The sequence below is a fragment of the Protopterus annectens genome, chromosome 12.part0 (assembly GCF_019279795.1).
Source record: "Protopterus annectens isolate FY-2018-M chromosome 12.part0, PAN1.0, whole genome shotgun sequence".
NCBI lineage: Eukaryota > Metazoa > Chordata > Ceratodontiformes > Protopteridae > Protopterus > Protopterus annectens.
In genome coordinates, this window is record NC_056746.1 from 267846563 (window position 1) to 267864560 (window position 17998).

At 40.1% G+C, this 17998-nt stretch overlaps 1 protein-coding gene across 1 annotated transcript in view; it reads left to right on the forward strand.

The window, feature by feature from the left end:
• Positions 1 to 17998, forward strand: part of CLUAP1 (clusterin associated protein 1) — a 960319-nt gene that overhangs the window by 629662 nt on the left and 312659 nt on the right. The window contains exon 12 of the mRNA XM_044089326.1: positions 11336 to 11446. Within this exon, the coding sequence (XP_043945261.1) occupies positions 11336 to 11446 (111 nt within the window). The remainder of the gene's footprint in view (positions 1 to 11335; positions 11447 to 17998) is intronic.

Consider the following 17998-nt stretch of genomic DNA (forward strand, 5'->3'; position numbering starts at 1 on the left):
TTGGCCTTGACAGAGTCCTGTAGGTACTCACCAAATACATGGCAGTGGTTGCAGTCCTGCAAAGACTGCTAGAAATAAGAGTTTTCCCAACTCTGTATTGAAATGTCGGGACTCAAAACACCAAGTGGTGACATTAAAAAAAGACCGAACATCCTGGAGAAGAGCAAATGTCAAAACATTGATTTTCTCATATAAATATTTTTCTGCAGGGGCAAGCCCCAAGAGTTGTGTGTACCAACTCAAAGATTGCCATGCCTCAGAGAAAAGAAATGTTCTGAGAACTGTCAGTTTTAGACTTTGTATATAAAAGTCCAGATTTTCAGCAATTCAGAATCCATGTTGTGGGACTAGCTCAAGTGAGTCCAGATATATCTAGATGACTGTCTTATGGCTACAACCTCAAGAAGGTCTTTGATCTATGTAAATAGCTGCTTACTTCAGCTCTGTGTGTCCTTGGGAATCTCTTTGAACAGTGTGAAGTCACAAATAGAGCTATCGCAGACATCAACTTTCATAAGATGGTGCCTAGGCGTCAGATTAAAACTAAACAGTTTCCCCCCAGAAAGAATTCCACAAATTCAGACTTGTGTCAAGCTCTTTTGTAACATTCATTCCTATCAGCAGCCCTTATTTTAAGAGTTCTAGGAAGAGTGGCAACAACTATCACAAGGTACCATTTCCCAGACTCCATATGATGTGCTACAATGGACATTGTGTTCACTGGTCTCATTTGGCGTACTCATTGGATCATCCTGTTCCTTTAATCAAAGCATGCTATAAACATCTGCATTGGCGGCTTCATTCTCCCAATCACAGCAAGAGATGCTATTTCTCAATTAGCTTTCCATCTGTTACAGTCACCGCAGACTAGGGATGGGGAAAATTATCTGGAAAACCAGATGTTCATTGTGTTTCACTGTTGCAGTCATTACACTTGGGTTATCCTGCTGGCAGGCGACCCGCAGTCGGCCTGAGTTCCAAAGTCTCGGTCCGGCGTCGGTTGCTGTTGCCCCTTCCCTGACATCAGTGCGCCAGGGGTATAAAAGTTGCAACCGACACCATTTTCTTCAGTCTTTCTTGCCGTGCGGTGCCCGAAGCAAAAGCAGTTCGCAAGTGCCGGTCGGCTGACTCCTGAGATTTTCAGAATTGAATTTCAGAACCGAAGTCTTCAATAAATCTAAGTACCCCATTGGGGAAACCTTTTCTTGCTCCAGACCAATGTCAGTAAAAGTTAATAATTGTATTTCTTGTGGGAAGCAAATACCTCATAAGGACTTTCACTCTTATTGCATTCCTTGCCTAGGCCCTGATCACAACGTTACTAGTTGTCGGTTTTGTGCTAGATTCAATAAATGCACTATTAAACGTCGGTTTGGATTTGCTTTACATTACTTTGGACGAAGATTTAACTATGTAATGCTGTCGGATCAACCGACGACCGGAATTTATAAAAAACACAAAGACAAAGAAAGAGACAGGCATCCGAGGTCCAAAACCGACGAAGAAGCCTCTTCTAGGCCAGTCGCCGATTCTCAGTCAGGTGCTTTCGCAGCCCACTACCTCAGAGCCACAGGCCATAACCGACAGCCACATGGAGGCCCCGAGGCCTGTGGAAACTCAAGGTATTGGGCCTACAGAAGCTATGCCCTCAGATGGGTCCGGAGCCACTGAGCAGGCACCGGCTTCTGAGGGCGTCTTCAGACCTTCACAGCTTACAATTAAGGCTACTACAGCAGCAAAGGCAAAGTCAAAGACAAGGAAACAAGTGCAGCATTCTCCAGAACAGTCATCCGTGCCAAAGAAACAGATGCTTAAAATGGCCGAAGACCTTATTACTTTAATCAGGGGCTCCCATCCCCCTCTTGACAAAAGGACTAGGCAAGATACTGATTATGATTCCTCTGATCAGGTTTCTATTTCCTCTGATTCTTCTTCTGATCAGGGCTATTCTCTCCCTCCTTATGAGGACTCTGATGCTGAAGAGTCCATTCCTTCAGCCTCACCACCTGAGGATTATTCTTTTGGGGAAACCCTGCACACCATGAGGGAGCATTTCCACTGGGAGAGCCAGGATTACTGAGAATCCAAGAAAAGGCTCAGAGATTTCCTTTTATTGCCTCAGCACAGCCCCCTGGCTATCCCCCCTGTGCTTGATATTGTAGATTATGTTTTTTTTTAATCCAGTCTGTCTCCAGATTATTTACCCCCTACACCAGTAAAGACAGGCAGGTACTACAGGGTCCCTGATTCTCATAAATTTCTTTACAAAAACCCAGCTGCTGACCCAGAAACAATTTCTCAGGGTCCTAAAGGGGTTAAAGCTTCCACTGCCAAAAATCATGTCCCCTCAGACAGGGATTCCAGAGCTCTGGACAGATGGGGGGGAAAAATGTATACACGTCTGCTACTTTAGCTGTAAGAGCTTTAAACTGTCAGTTTCACATGCTTAAATATCAACAGTATCTCATGTCATTGTTAAATCAGAAAATTATTACAAATACAGAAAATCCTGACAGTAAAGAAATGCAGGAATTATTGCATGCTGTTGAACAAGTGGGAAAACATACTCTGCAATGTGGTTTTGATTCATTAGAGGCTTCTTGCAGAGCCGCAGTTACAGGCTCAGTTATTCGAAGACATGCTTGGTTGAAAGAACAAAGTTTACCTGATCATGTTAAGGTAAAATTGTTGGATTCTCCACTACAGCATGATACTTTGTTTGGTGTTAAGGCAGAAGAGGTGCTAAAGAAAATGGAGGATAAAACAAAGTCAATGCAAATGGTGAAAGATTTCTTACAGGTTCAACCACCTAGATTTAGCAGAAACTGGCCTTCAAAAAATTGGTCCTTTCCAGTGTCAGACAGACCACAAAGAGGCAGATACAGACACCCAAGAGGCAGATCTCAGCCCCAAGGCTCCTACAAAACTAAACAGTGGAGTGCTTCAGCCCCCAAAGGAGGGGAAGACAAATCACAACCTTATAGGAAACAGACACAATGACTTCCATCTGCAAATGCCAAGCTATTACCAGTTGACAGCACCCCTAGGGGGAAAGCTAGCACTTTTCTCAAACAATTGGCACATGATCACCCAAGACCAATGGGTGCTGAATATAGTCTCTCAGGGGTACAGGTTCCATTTCCACATGCTTCCAAAACTAAAAGGTATGCCAAACCTGCCACAAAACCAGTGGGCAGAGGCACAAAAACAGATTGCTGCTCTTATGGATATGGGAGCAATTCAAAAAGTTCCACAAAAGGAACACGGACAAGGATTTTACTCAAGACATTTCTTAGTACCCAGAAAAGACAAAGCCTGGAGACCAATACTGGACCTGTCAATCTTGAATACCTTCCTGGATGTTCCAAAATTCAAAATGTTAACACTACAACAACTTCTGCCCATGCTGGGCAAGGAGGCTTGGCTAGTTACTTTGGATCTCAAGGAGGCATACCTGCACGTCCCAATCAGACAATCATGCAGAAGATACCTCAGATTTATAGCAGGCTCAGTGCATTACCAATTCTCTGCACTGCCCTTTGGCTTATCTACTGTGCCCAGTGTCTTCACAAAATGCCTGGCTTCAGTAATTGCATTTTGCAGACAAAAAGGAATTCAAATATATCCCTACTTGGATGACTGCCTTATTCAAGCAGAGAGCAAGGACATTCTTCTAAAGCACCTGGCGTTTGTAAAAAGGTTACTAATTTGCCTAGGGTACACAGTAAATGAAAAGAAATCAAAACTAGTGCCCTCTCAAGAGATAATATTCCTGGGTGCAAGCTTAAATACAACTGCACAGATGGCCTATCTCACGTCAGACAAACAAAGGCAACTGACTCATTACTTTCAAATGATGGCAAAAAAGACCCAGCTCCCTGCAAGAAAAATTCTGCAGGCCCTGGGTTACATGGCATCCTGCATTCTACTAATTCCATATGCAAAGCTGCATATGAGGAAACTACAATGGTATCTAAAAAGTGTTTGGACTCAGCATTGTCACAGCCTAGAGATAATCACAACCTTGATCCTCTGCCTACAACAGGAGTTTCGATGGTGGTCCCAGGCCTGTCACCACAACAAGGGACAGCCTTTCACCTTACCTACAGCCAGGCAAACAATAACAACGGATGCATCGGATTATGCCTGGGGTGCACATATGGCAGGGAAATGTATTCAGGGCATGTGGACCAGGGAACAAATGCATCTTCACATCAATCAAAAAGAGATGCTAGCTGTACAAAATGCCCTGACAGCCTTCAAGGACCTAATACATCCAGGACAACTATTAATTAAGACAGACAATACCACAGTTATGTGGTACATAAACAAGCAAGGGGGCACGCATTCCTACCCCCTATGCAGACAAGCCATGACTTTGTGGAACATAGCACTGACCTACCAGGTACATCTGCAAGCACAATTCCTGCCAGGAATAAAGAAATACACTGGCAGACGAACTAAGCAGAAATCTCATGGATCCTCATGAATGGAAGCTAAACCCACAAGTGTTCAACATGATAACAAGGGAGTGGGGACGCCCAGACATAAATCTTTTTGTCTCCCCTCACAATTGCCAAATACAGACATTTTGCACAAGAACGTATCACTCTCAAGCATGGAAAGTGGATGCTCTGTCATTCAGCTGGAAAAACCTGACAGTCTATGCCTTCCCTCTGATGCCTCTTCTCACCAAGGTACTTCTAAAAGTCAGACAAGAAAGGCCAAAAATAATCCTGATTGCACCAGACTTGCCACGCCAGCACTGGTATCCAATCCTAAAAACTCTGTCCCAAGGCCCACCTTGGCCTCTACCTCAAATCCCTCATCTTCTGACACAGCAAAACTTTCAGATTCTGCACAGTCAACTCAGAACCTTACACCTGTCAGCATGGCGAATATTGTAGCCACTCAGACTGCACCTCTCTCTAAAGCTGTTACGAATGCAATTTTGGAAGCCAGGAGGCCCAGCACTAGGAAATCTTATGCAGAAAAATGGAAGATATTCTGTGCTTGGTACCAGGCACAAGGACTAGACCCACTGGTCCCTAATATACCTCAGATTTTACAATACTTGACTGAGATGTTGGACAAGGGCCTATCTTTTTCATCTATTAAAATCCATGCATCTGCCATTTCAGCTCATTAAAGTGCGGATCCTCCAATTTTTTCACATCCTCTACTACGACAGTACCTCAGCGGGGCAAAGAATATAAGACCCCCTAGAAGAGCAGCAGTACCAACTTGGGACCTCAATTTTGTTTTAGATAAACTAACACTGCCTCCATTTGAACCAGCCAGCACAGTTGATCTTAAATTCCTGTCATGGAAAACTGCTCTGCTCCTAGCAATAACTTCAGCAAGAAGAGTCTCAGAATTACAGGCATTGATGGCTGTAGAACCTTTCCTCATTTTTCATCAAGACGGGGTTTCTCTAAGAACAAACCCAACATTCATGCCTAAAGTGGTCTCCAATGTGGCCTTAAACCAAACAATTCATTGGCCTACTTTCTACCCTAATCCCCAGAATAAAGGGGAAAAACCTCTGCATGCTTTGGATATACACAGGCAGCTACGATTTTACTTGGACAAAACAAAAGCTTTCAGAAAAACTGAGCAACTGTTTGTAGCATATGCTGCAGGATCACAAGGAAAACCTATTACAACGCAGACAATCTCCAAATGGATAGGACACTGCATCCGTTTCTGTTATGCACAACATGGCAAATCTGTGCCTAATTAGGCCTCATTCTACCAGAGCAGCAGCCATTTCAGCAGCTTTCCTCAGAGGGGTACCAACCAAAGATATTTTAGAAGCTGCAACGTGGAGCTCGGTGCACACTTTACCAAGCACTACCACCTACCTCTCTACTCCAAATCCAGAGCAGGCTTTGCCACCGCAGTTCTGCAGGGCTTGTTAGCCTCGCCAAATCCAATCTAGACCCAGCCACCCAACCTCAGCTTTGGGATTCTACCCAAGTGTAATGACTACAACAGTGAAACACGATGAATATAGTACAGTTGTGTACCTACCATAAATGTAGATGTTCGAGTGTATTCACTGTTGCAGTCCTGGTTACCCACCCACCATCCCCCCTCTTTGCTGGGACTATTCTGTACTTATCAACTCTATACAACCTATGTGGTGTATTTGCTTGTAGATGAAAGAAATGTTTATAGTAATATATGCATGGTTGTTTGGCATACTTATATCTTTTCAGCCTACCTATCTGGGGGCACCTGACATCTGGGGCAAGAAAAACTGAAGAAAATGGCGTCGGTTGCAACTTTTATACCCCTGGCGCACTGACGTCAGGGAAGGGGCGACAGCAACCGACGCTGGACCAAGACTTTGGAACTCGGGCCAACTGCAGGTCACCTGCCAGCAGGATAACCCAAGTGTAATGACTGCAACAGTGAATACACTCGAACATCTACATTTATGGTAGGTACACAACTGTACTTTCTAGAACTTGGATTCAACTAGATGCCTCCTTTACTTGGTGCTGAAGTAGCGTTGTCTTCTCACAGTTAGACGTTGCCCATTCGATTCTCAGTTAGAGCACCTTCTGTGTGGTGACATGCGTGAATGGGCATTCCTTCATTGAAGGTTGTGCGTTAGGCCAGGCAAGCCAACACGTAAAAATCTACTGCCAATCATTAACGGACCGGAGTTCTGCTGTGGCGACCCCTAACCAGAAAAAGCCAAAAGACACAACAACAACATACTAGAGATGAGGACAGTTTTGTTAGCATTGCAGGTCCTTCAGGATCAACTTCCACAGGATGTAATTACTGTACATTTAGATAAAGTCAGTGATGTGAGCATCAGCAAACTGGGAGAAACCAGGTCTTGCTCACTGTAAAGAGATGCAGTAGTACTGTGGAAATGGACAGTCAACTCATACCATCACCTAAAAGCAGTGAACATCCCTGGTCAGGCCAACTTGATAATGGTCTGGCTGAGCAGATTTCTTCTAATGCCTCACAAGTGGTTTGTTAATATAACAACACAGAAGTTTTTCCATTCCTAGGAGAAGCCTTGCCGAGACCTTTTTGCATCCTGGCCAACATCAGCTGCAACAACATTGTTTCCTGCATCCCTCAAAAGTGCCAAACATCCAGGGATGATCTAGTCCATCAGTGATATCCTGGGCTGCTTTATGCTTTTCCTTTATTTCCCCCATAAAGAGGCTTCTACAGAATGTAAAACTGTGCAAGACCAAGGTCATTCTTATAGCCCCTTTTTGGCCCTAACTAGTCTGTTTTTCCATAATTTGGCCTCATCTAATAGATAAATCACTCCTTCAGGAGTCTCCTCCAGGTCTCCTGTCTCACTCATCTGGCAAGTCACCTGGATACTTAGCCACTCGGGTTATCTGCATGGTTTCTCCAATTCCATTAATCACTAGGGTCTCATGTTACCCATCTAGGGTGGTCCAGATCCTAAGAGGAAGTCTAACCTAAAAAGCCTTCACTAAAACATTTATAAAGAGAAGTGATCAAAGTTCCTGTTATAGGTCATGCATGAAGGACTAGAATCATTTACCATCATTTATCCAGTAGTTCTTTATCATGTACGAGATGTTTTGGCAAAGGTTCTAGTTTTAATATTCTTAGAGCTACAGCTAGCAGCAATTTCCAGCTGCATTCCTGAGGAGTGCCTTCCTCCTCACAGCTCCCTTATGGACTCATTTCAACCCTCATTCTGGTAAAGTTAACCTGCTTGTGATTCAGCAACAAAGTGGGTATCATATATCTGTCTTGGAAAACATTATTCTTAGTGGCAATCACGTCGGCAAGGGGTCCAGGTTCCATGCTCTTTCCTGTCAACTTCCATATATCATATTTTTCACAAAGACAAGAGTTAGTCTACAACCTAACCCAGCATTCATGTGAAAGGTTACTTCTGACTTACGCTTTAATCAGTCAATAAGTTTACCAGATTTCTTTCCAGAAGTTTCCAGTAAGAGAATGCAAGTTACATTGCTTGGATGTTTACAGACAAGAATTTGTGTACATAGAGCAAAAAAAAAAAAATTCTAAGACAAGAAAAACAAATCTTTGTTTACTTTACTTCAAACAGACTGATCCCAAAAATGTTCAAGGTTACATTGTCCAGGTGGCTGGCTGGCTGCCTTACTTACTGTTATCTTTCTAGTAACATGGTAATTCCAGGAAAACAGAGGTTACTTAATTATATCCACAGCTGCTACTTCATCTTACTTTAAAATTTTCCCAGTGGGTGACATTTATGCTGCTGTGACATGGGCTTCATTGCATACTTTTGCAAGAAGTTACAAGCTGAATGTGATTTCAAGGTCTTGCAGTATTTTGTCATAATGCTGTCCAAGTTATATAGCTGGGGTCTCAATCCTTTAGTTGAATTAGATAGACCAAATCATGAACAGTACAAAAGTTATGTACTTAGTGTAAATATAGATATTCATGACCCTCCATATGAACATACCCACCTTCCTTCCACCCCTCAATAGCCTCCTGTCCACTCTGTACTGGCCTAGTTAACTGCACCCAAGGCCTGCAGGTAACAGCATACAGTGGATATAAAAAGTGTACACCCCCCTGTTAAAATGGCAGATTTTTGTGATATAAAAAAATGAGATCACAATAAATCATTTCAAAACTTTTCCCACCTTTAATGTGACCTATAACCTGTACAGTTCAATTGTAAAACAAACAAATCTGTTGGGGGAAAAAATATAAAAAATAAAAAATGCACAATAAGCTGGTTGCATAAGTGTGCACACCCTTAAAGTAATACTTTGTTGAAGCACCTTTAATTACAACATTCAGTCTTCTTGGGTAGGATTCTATCCACATGGCACATCTTGACTTGGCAATATTTGCCCACTCTTCCTTGCAAAAGCGTTCCAAATCTGTCAGATTGTGAGGGCATCTCTTGTGCATAGCCCTCTTCAGGTCACCCCACAAATTTTCTATTGGATTTAGGTCTGGGCTCTGGCTGGGCCATTCCAAAACTTTAATTTTCTTCTGGTGAAGCCATTCTTTTGTTAATTTGGATGTATGCTTGTGGCCATTGTCGTGTTGAAAGGTGAAATTCCTCTCTATCTTCAGCTTTCTATGAGACGCCTGAAGGTTTTGGCCCAAAAGTGACTGGTATTTGAAACTGTTCATAATTCCCTCCACCTTGACTAAAGCACCAGTTCCAGCTGAAGAAAAGCAACCCCAAAGCATGATACTGCCATCACCATGCTTCACATTGGGGAATGGTGTTCTTTTGGTGATGCAAAGTGCTGTTTTTGCACCAAACGTACCTTTTGGAATTGTGAGCAAAAAGTTCAACCTTGGTCTCATCAGACCATAACACACTTTCTCAAATGCTTTTGGGTGACTTGATGTATTGTTTTGCAAATTTTCGCCAGGCCTGGCTGTTTTTCTATGTAAGAAAAGGCTTCCGTCTTGCAACCCTACCCAATAATCCAGACATATGGAAAATACAGGAGATTGTTGTCACATATAGTACACAACCAGTACTTGACAGAAATTCCTGCAGCTCCTTCATTGTTGCTGCAGGTCTCGTGGCAGCCTCCCTGACCAGTTTTCATTTACTCTTTTCGTCAATTTTGGGGGGACGTCCAATTCTTTGCAACGTCACTGTTGTCCCATATTTTCTCTACTTTTTGATGACTGTCTTCACTGTGTTCCATGATACATCCAATGCTGTGGAAATTTGTTGTACCCTTCTGCTGATTGATGCCTTTCAACAATGAGATCCCTTTGATGCTTTGTAAGCTCTCTGCGAACCATGGCTTTTGCTATTGCAGGCAACTGAGTTAAATCTCAGGAAAATCCTACTAGGACAGCTGAACTTTATTTTGGGGTTAATCAGAGTCTGTTTAATTAATGGCAGATGTACCCAAGAAGACTGAATGCTGTAATTAAATCAAAAGGTGCTTCAACAAAGTATTAATGTACTCTTATGCAACCAGCTTATTGTACATTTTTTTATTTTTTATATTTCTTCCCCTAACAGATTTGTTTGTTTTTCAATTGAATTGTATAGGTTATAGGTGACATTAAAGGTGGGAAAAGTTTAGAAATTATTTATTGTGGTCTCATTTTTTTATATCACAAAAACCTGGCATTGTAACAGGGGTGTGAGCACTTTTTATATCCACTGTATGTTTAGATATCAACACTAGGGGATATAGATGTCTTGTTTATTGTTTACTTACTCAGTTATCCATCTAGAGAAGAAAGGAAATGAGGTGAATTATTGGAGTACGGGAAGGAGCTCGAACTTGGGAGATTTTCCTGAATTACCAAATCATATCCACCTGTGGCTACCAGTCCTTCCAGTAGCTATAGATCATAATGAGCTATCATTATAGTAAGTGCACAAGTTTTGTTTTAGATTATAAATGCAGCCTTTGTGTGTTCTGTGAAAGTCAAATAAATAAATAAGCAAGCAACCAACTTGTAAATACTGCAGTACTTGCAAGGAAAGCTTCCTGCTGGTAAAGTTATGTTCTAGATCTCCATTAGCGGGAATTGACTTCACTCAAAATAACTACACCAGTATGTCCTTCAGACTTTGACCTGTGGAAAAGGTAACTCTCCTAGAAATGCATTTATTTAAATCACTGCCACGTTGTGAAGTTCTCTGCATTATGGCACGTGCATGTCTTGCTAATGTACTGTAATGAGTAATACAATACTTGTAATCTTTCCCCTATTACCACTGTTAACAGAAAACATGAGTTTTTACACACTGTTCCTCTGTGTAATCACTGTACTTCAGCCGGTCTGACTCATATGTTAATTTTAATTTTCGTTATCAGAGCTTGTTTCATCCTTAGTAACTCCCCCATGCAGTACTGAATTGATTAGCTAACAAGTAGTAATGTGGTCCTAGCTCTCATGGCATTGGGGCTTCGTCTTTCCTATTACATGTCTTAGAAAGATTTTTTTTTTATAATTGCATATATTGTGGCTTAGAGTACCCAGTGGAATATCGGATAACTTATAATGAAGTATCAGAGCAGACATCCTTGGACTTTTGCACTATACTGTACAGATTGTAATGTGGTAAGGTAAAGTGCCATTTAAAGAAATGCACTACAAATACTGGACCTCTTCCATTTACTGTGTAAAGCTTTGAAACTGAATTGCTTTATTGAAACTCTTCCAAGAAATCTGTTATACATCCTTTACAAGTATGTTCACTGACATTTTAAAAATTGAAATCTAGTCAGAGCATCAAAGGCCTTTGACAATGAAATTGTCTTAATTGTTGCAAATTCCTGTACTTTCAGTTGTGACTTAGACTTTTGAGTATGACTTGTGTTTCCAGGCAGTGAAGATGAGTCAGATATGGATATTCCTGATGAAGAAAGCTCTGAGAGTGAAACAGATGAAAGGAGACCCATGAAGCCACATCTCAGTAGAGAGTTTCCCATTCAAGGTAACTAATAAATGAATCAACTAAGTTAAATGCTTTTATTGCAGCATTATAAATTACTGCACAAAAAGAAATGTTTTCACAGTCTGGAATTATGTATTCAAAATGTGCACTCATTGTTTGACTGTTTGATATCAAATACCAGTGCAGAGAGCTAATCCTCTATATAGATGATGTATAAACGCAATTGTATACACACACACCTGTGAAGATGATGTATAAACACAATCATACACACACACACACCTGTGATTCTGTCTATGTATCTGTATGTGGATTTATATCAGATTGTTGAGATTTTACATTGCCAAAATTCGTGTAGTCGAGACCACGTGATTGACAATGTAAAATCTTGAACACCAAGTAAAAAACAGAAATAGAGTTTAAGCAAGGGGCAAGCCCTCCTTCATGACCCCCACACCCCCTGCTAATTTTATAAACTAAGTGAGATTGCACTACAGTGGGTAAAAGGGCTCATTTCCCGATCCCTACTATATCATGACCATCATGCAAATCCATTTCTACTTACCAGTTGGTTTGCAATGTTTTATATTATCAATCATGTGGTTTTGATGTAAAGAATCTGAATACTGATAAGCTGTCCAAATGTCGAATGTAAAACACTGACAGAATAAGTTCAATACACAACAGCAAAACAAAACAAAAAATTAAAATAATATTGGGAGAGAAAAACTATTTCCTTTCCTGATATTAAAACTAAAACTCCACATAATACTACCTTCAAATTTGTCTGAATAGTGGCAGTGTTACAGGAAGGTTTTAATGATGTTAAGTTGGAGGGTTAGGGTTGTAGGAAAGAGCAGCATTAGAGTTAGGCTGAGCACCCATTGCTAAGGAGGGTAGGGGCTTCACCCCCCTGCAGCACTTTAGTAATGTGTACTAACCCTGCCCTTTCCCCTACCCTAACCCTACACCTTAATGTCATTAAAATCTTTGCATAACACTGCCACTACCAAGACAGACTCAGACACACAAACATTCACAAAGTCACACAAACAACGCTACAGCCATCCCCAGACCTAACCATTGCCCTTACCCTAAAATACACATAATCCTATACCCACACACACACAAAACACCCATCCTTTTTTTTTACCAGTGCATAGTGTAAGTGGAATAAAGTGCACCTTTGTGTCTTTCTGCACCTTTCCCCACTTGTTTTTTTTACAATTTCATTCTTTTAACTGCAGGAGTGTCCCGTTCTCAGTCTGACTAGGTAATGCCACCCTCAGTGTGACATCAGCATATACACCCCTTCCCTACCCTCAGCTCTTTAAATCTTACCCTACCTAACCTTTCCCAGGATTATTTTCCTTCCCTTGAGAAAATGAACATAACGTTGCCTTGGTTCTTATCATTTCATCTAAGGAAGCATTTTGTCCAATTGAATAACTTTGTGGGCAAGTTCAAAGCACTTTTGTGTGCCAATCTCTTGGTCCAACTACCCGCAAGAAGTGCAATAGAAATAGAAATCTTGCGGATTGCTATTTTTCCTTAGTTTAAGGCATTTTTGCTTAAATCTGATTGATGTTCAGTTCTGCATGTGATCTTCACTTTTTGCAGCTGTTTGCTACATTGTAGCTGTTTGATAAACCTTTTATTTATTTATTTATTTTTTAACTGAAATCGGACAGCTGAAGCGCTAAGTGTAGGCAGGTATAACTGCAGCAATTGATTGTTACATTCCTTGGTGAAGTTTTACCTATCTGTAATGAAGGAATACATATGCCCTGGGCTAACTAGCTGCTAGTGGGCATAACTAAACATTTACATTTCAGCAGAATTGATTGACTTTCTGCTGTGTAGCTTGATAAATATGACTTGTGCCAGTCTGTTATTGTAATTACCTTCATGCAATGCAGTAGAGAATTAAATGTTCCAGATCACCAGTATTCCATACTGTACATATTTTTAGCATAAATCCTAAATGATGGACACTTTTTTAGTCTGGACTTTAGCAGCTGTTTGCAAACCCTTTTTTTTTTTTTTTTTTACAGTAAAATCAGAGATGAAACTGAAGTGCTAAGTGCAGGCAGGTATAAACAGACTTCAGCAGCACTGAGAGAGTTTCAGTATGGTATGACTTGCTAAATATTTGCTAAGGGGTGGATGGCACTAGTGCCAGCAGATGACAAGTCCTTATTGCAACACAGCAAACCATTTGAACTTGGTGCAGAAATAAAAGTGCAACTATTTCACTAGCAGGGAAGTAACTAGGGTACCCATTTGCTTAGTCCTACAACTTAGCGGCTGTTGCTGGAGTATGTGTGAATATGAACAACTGTACAGATGTACTGTAACTGACCTCCAGTCTAGTTTAAAATATCAGACTGAAGATGCACAATATGTTTTGCCAAAAGTTCAGTTACTGAGACTTGGTTCATTAAAAATGCTTCAATAGTGATCTGCGAGCTCCACTTGCAAATGGACCTCAGAGTTTAACAGTTCTCAGGATCTAGGATGTGAGCTGTAGATAGCTGTGTTGTTGAATTAATAGCTGCAGATCAAGGTAGGGAAGCAAGAACATAATTTTCTTCCAGTAGTGTATGCCACTGTGTGGCAGTGTAGTGCAGAACTGGTTGGCAGACCCCCTGCTGTGTTTTCCAAGGAAACCTTTGTACAGCACTTCAATGCAGTGCAGCCATATGCATACATATTCCCTGTAACAAGGGCAACATCAATTCATTTTTTGAGTTTCTGTGGTCCATTTTCCTTAGCTTTTTGTTGTTAGTATCCAGCATGTATTGCTTATGTCTCCCTTTCTTATTATGACTTTTGAAAGGTTGATTTGTGACCAGGGTATATGTGTTGGAAAGATCTGGAGATGTAGTCGGCACGAGTACCACTCTAATAGGATACCTCATTATAGAATTTTTTTGTCTCAGCTCCCATATGTAAATTGACTACGGAAAAACATTGCTCATTGGCACAAAGACACCAATATGCACCTCATGCAATGAAAATCTGGGAACTGAACCTATGTGGAACAAACTACCATCTGATATCTCGTCTTTGTCTCTCTTCTTCTCTAAAAAAACAGCTAAAGACATATTTAAAAAGCACTGGCTTTGCTCCTGTAAAAAGCAGACTAACCTGTCTTGTATCCTTCACATAACACACTAGAGATGAAAAAAAAAAAAGTTTCTATTTACTAATTTTCCTAATTTTTCCATATTAGAAACTTATATCTTAGAATCTGTATAGCAAATATATGTACAACTTTGTTTTAACTTGACTCTTCCAAAGATTTATGTTCTGTCATAATGTTTAATAATTTTAACTTGTTTGGACCATTACTGTCCATAATTTGTAAATGGTAGCTTGGCCTCCACTGAAAATGGACATATATCCAGCTGGACTAGCTTCAACAAATGTATGATATTTAAAAATGTGACATCATAGCAAAATTAATTTCCACAAGTCCCAAACATCCAGAATGATTTTGCTGACAACACGCACCTTTCCCTAGTGATCTGTGATTGTAGAGTTAGTAAATGTAAGTCAAGGAGTTGGGGGAATCCCCCATATCAAGGGTACGGGAGGGGGGCTTGTCGCTTGAAAAAAAGACTCTGTTTTAGGTTTGCTGGATGTGATTTTTCAGAAGAAAAACAAAAACTGCTTTGGAGGTGTGATACATGACTTGGGCAGCATTTTTTAGCAAAACATGGACTTTCTGTTCATTTCATTGCAGCCCTGTATAGTAGTCCGGTGTTCCTTTATTTTTGCTGTGTTTATAGTAGGGGATAGGGAAGAGATACATGGTATTACTACTTTTACTGACTTACTCAGATGGTGATAACTCTGTCTTACATTACACCTGCACCTGTAATGTATTGATTGTCTGCTCAATAGGTTATGTGCAGCAATTATCACCTTTGTCTGAACATGCAGAACCTTCCAGTAATTAAATGAAAGTAATTATCACATTATTAAGTGATATTAAGTGACAATATGTGCATGACAGTATTTAACCCTGAGTTATTATCACCTGTCAGTTAAAATCCTCAGCAGCTGCCACCATTACTCACATTACTAAAAGTCGTTATCACATTAATGAATGCACATGCCAGAGTTTGGTTTCTGTTCTGTCCTGCATATGCATGGTTTCTAGGATGCCACTGTTCCTGAAAGGACACATGCAGAAAGAAAAGGTCTAGCTAAGTATTTTACCTTTCTCATGTATGCCCTCTGTAGCTCTCCTGTCACTCTCCCTCCCTTCAGGTAAAGTAAGTTTATTTAGGTCAGGGCAAGAGACAATACATTAGCCCTTTGACTCTTTATGTCCATTGCTGAAAAGGACACATGAACATGGAAAAAGCAGGGGGAAGGCAGACTGCTGACACTGACGGAGGTCATAAAACAGTAGTGACATCAGCCATCTGAGTGGATAGCCAGCACAGGTATGGGACACTTCAGACACCTTCGAGTACCACACAGTTTGTATAGGACTTAGGTCATGGAAATTATGATTTTTTTTTTCATATTTTGGTAAATAACTTTGCTAGGGAGCATGTCAATGTGCTAATACCTCATTTTGAAGACAGTGTTGGTCCTTACAACATGGTAAAAGAATTGTGCCCATGGGCTGTACACGTGCACAGATATCATAATTTGTTTAGGACGAAGGTTATGAAAATTATGAATTTATTTCATATTTTGGTAAATAACTTTGCTAGGGAGCATGTAATCATGGAAATTATACCTCATTTTGAAGACAGTGTTAGTCCTTACAACATGATAAAAGAACTGTCTCTGTATGCTGTACACATGTACTGATATCACAATTTGTTTAGGATGAAGGTTGTGAAAATTATGATTTTTTTTCATATTTTAGCAAATAAATTTGCAAGGGAGCATGTCAACGTGATAAGTTATACTTCATTTTAAAGACAGTGTTAGTTCTTACAACATGGTAAATGAACTGTGCCCGTGAGCTGTACACATGTACAGATATCACAGTTTGTTTAGGATGATGGTTATGAAAATTATGATTTGTTTTCATATTTTGGTAAATAACTTTGCAAAGGAGCATGTCAGTGTGCTAAGTAATACCTCATTCAGAAGACAGTGTTAGTCCTTACAAAGTCGTAAAAGAACTGTGCCCATGGGCTGTACACAGGCACAGATATCACAGTTTGTTTAGGACTTATGTCATGGAAATTATGAATTATGATTTGCTTTCATATTTCGGTAAATAACTTTGCAAAGGAGCATGTCAGTGTGCTAAGTAATACCTCATTTTGAAGACAGTGTTAGTCCTTACAAAGTTGTAAAATAACTGTGTCCATGGGCTGTACACATGCACAGATATCACAGTGTGTTTAGGACTTATGTTATGGAAATTATGATTTTTTTTTTCATATTGTGGTAAATAACTTTGCTAGGGAGCATGTAATTGTGCCAAATGATACCTCTTTTTGATGACAGTCTTAGTCCTTACAGCAGGATACAAGAACTATGTCTGTATGCTGTACACATGTACAGATATCACAGTTTTAGTCTTGTAGGGTTATGAAAATTATACATTTCGAGTACTTCTCATTATTATGCCCATATCTTTGCAAGGGAGAATGGTGATCACATAAATGATGCATAATTTTGAAGCTGACATTGAGACGCACAACTTCTATGCTGATATGTAGCTGCTGTCTGTTACAGGTGATGAGATATTATGCTTTGTTTATCAATTATGAGAAATATTATATTAATCATATTTCTGTAAATATCTCCATAAAGAAGCATCACACAGTAATGGTTAAGATATAATTTTAAAGCTGACATTCATACAAACAAATTAAATGCAAATTGTATGGGTCTACATGGTACATTGATCAAGACATTGTGCTTTGCTTTTCCAAAAAAGTAAAAAATATGCACAATATCAACATTCCTTGCCAAATATTTAATAATGACTTTGATACGTACCATCAACATTTACACTGTTGGAAAGGTCTGTGTCTGCTGAACAAATTTTGCATTTACATTTTTAGTCTAGCTCTTATAGTTAAAGAGTTATGAACATTTGCTTTCTGTATGGTATTAGAAATGGATTTTCTGAAAATGAGCTCAGGCTGCACTGTTGTTCCTATGGTGGAAATAAGCAGGCAGTTTTTTCTAAGCTGCTCCGGAGTGAATGAGTTAATCCAAATAAAATGAAAATCCTGTTATATTCCCCAAATCACATACCCATAAAAAAAATTTACTCTAAGGTCACATTCCTACACAGTACACCAGTTGAAGTAGTGCCGCATACAAAACTGATGGGGGTTACAATAGATGACAACCCCAAATATGACCTCCACATACAGAGCAGTATTAAAAAAAAAGCAAACTAGGAATGCAATATCGAGCCAAAAAAAATCTTTACTGCATCCACCTGCGTCACTCTTGACCTACATACGCGATCCCCTCTGTATTTTATGGGTCTCCCATCTTGACTAACCTCCAGACCACCCTAAAATCTAAACTAGAACAGAGTTAAAACAAGGCAGAAAGATTTGCAGCTCATGTAAGTTACAGAACACATCACTGTTA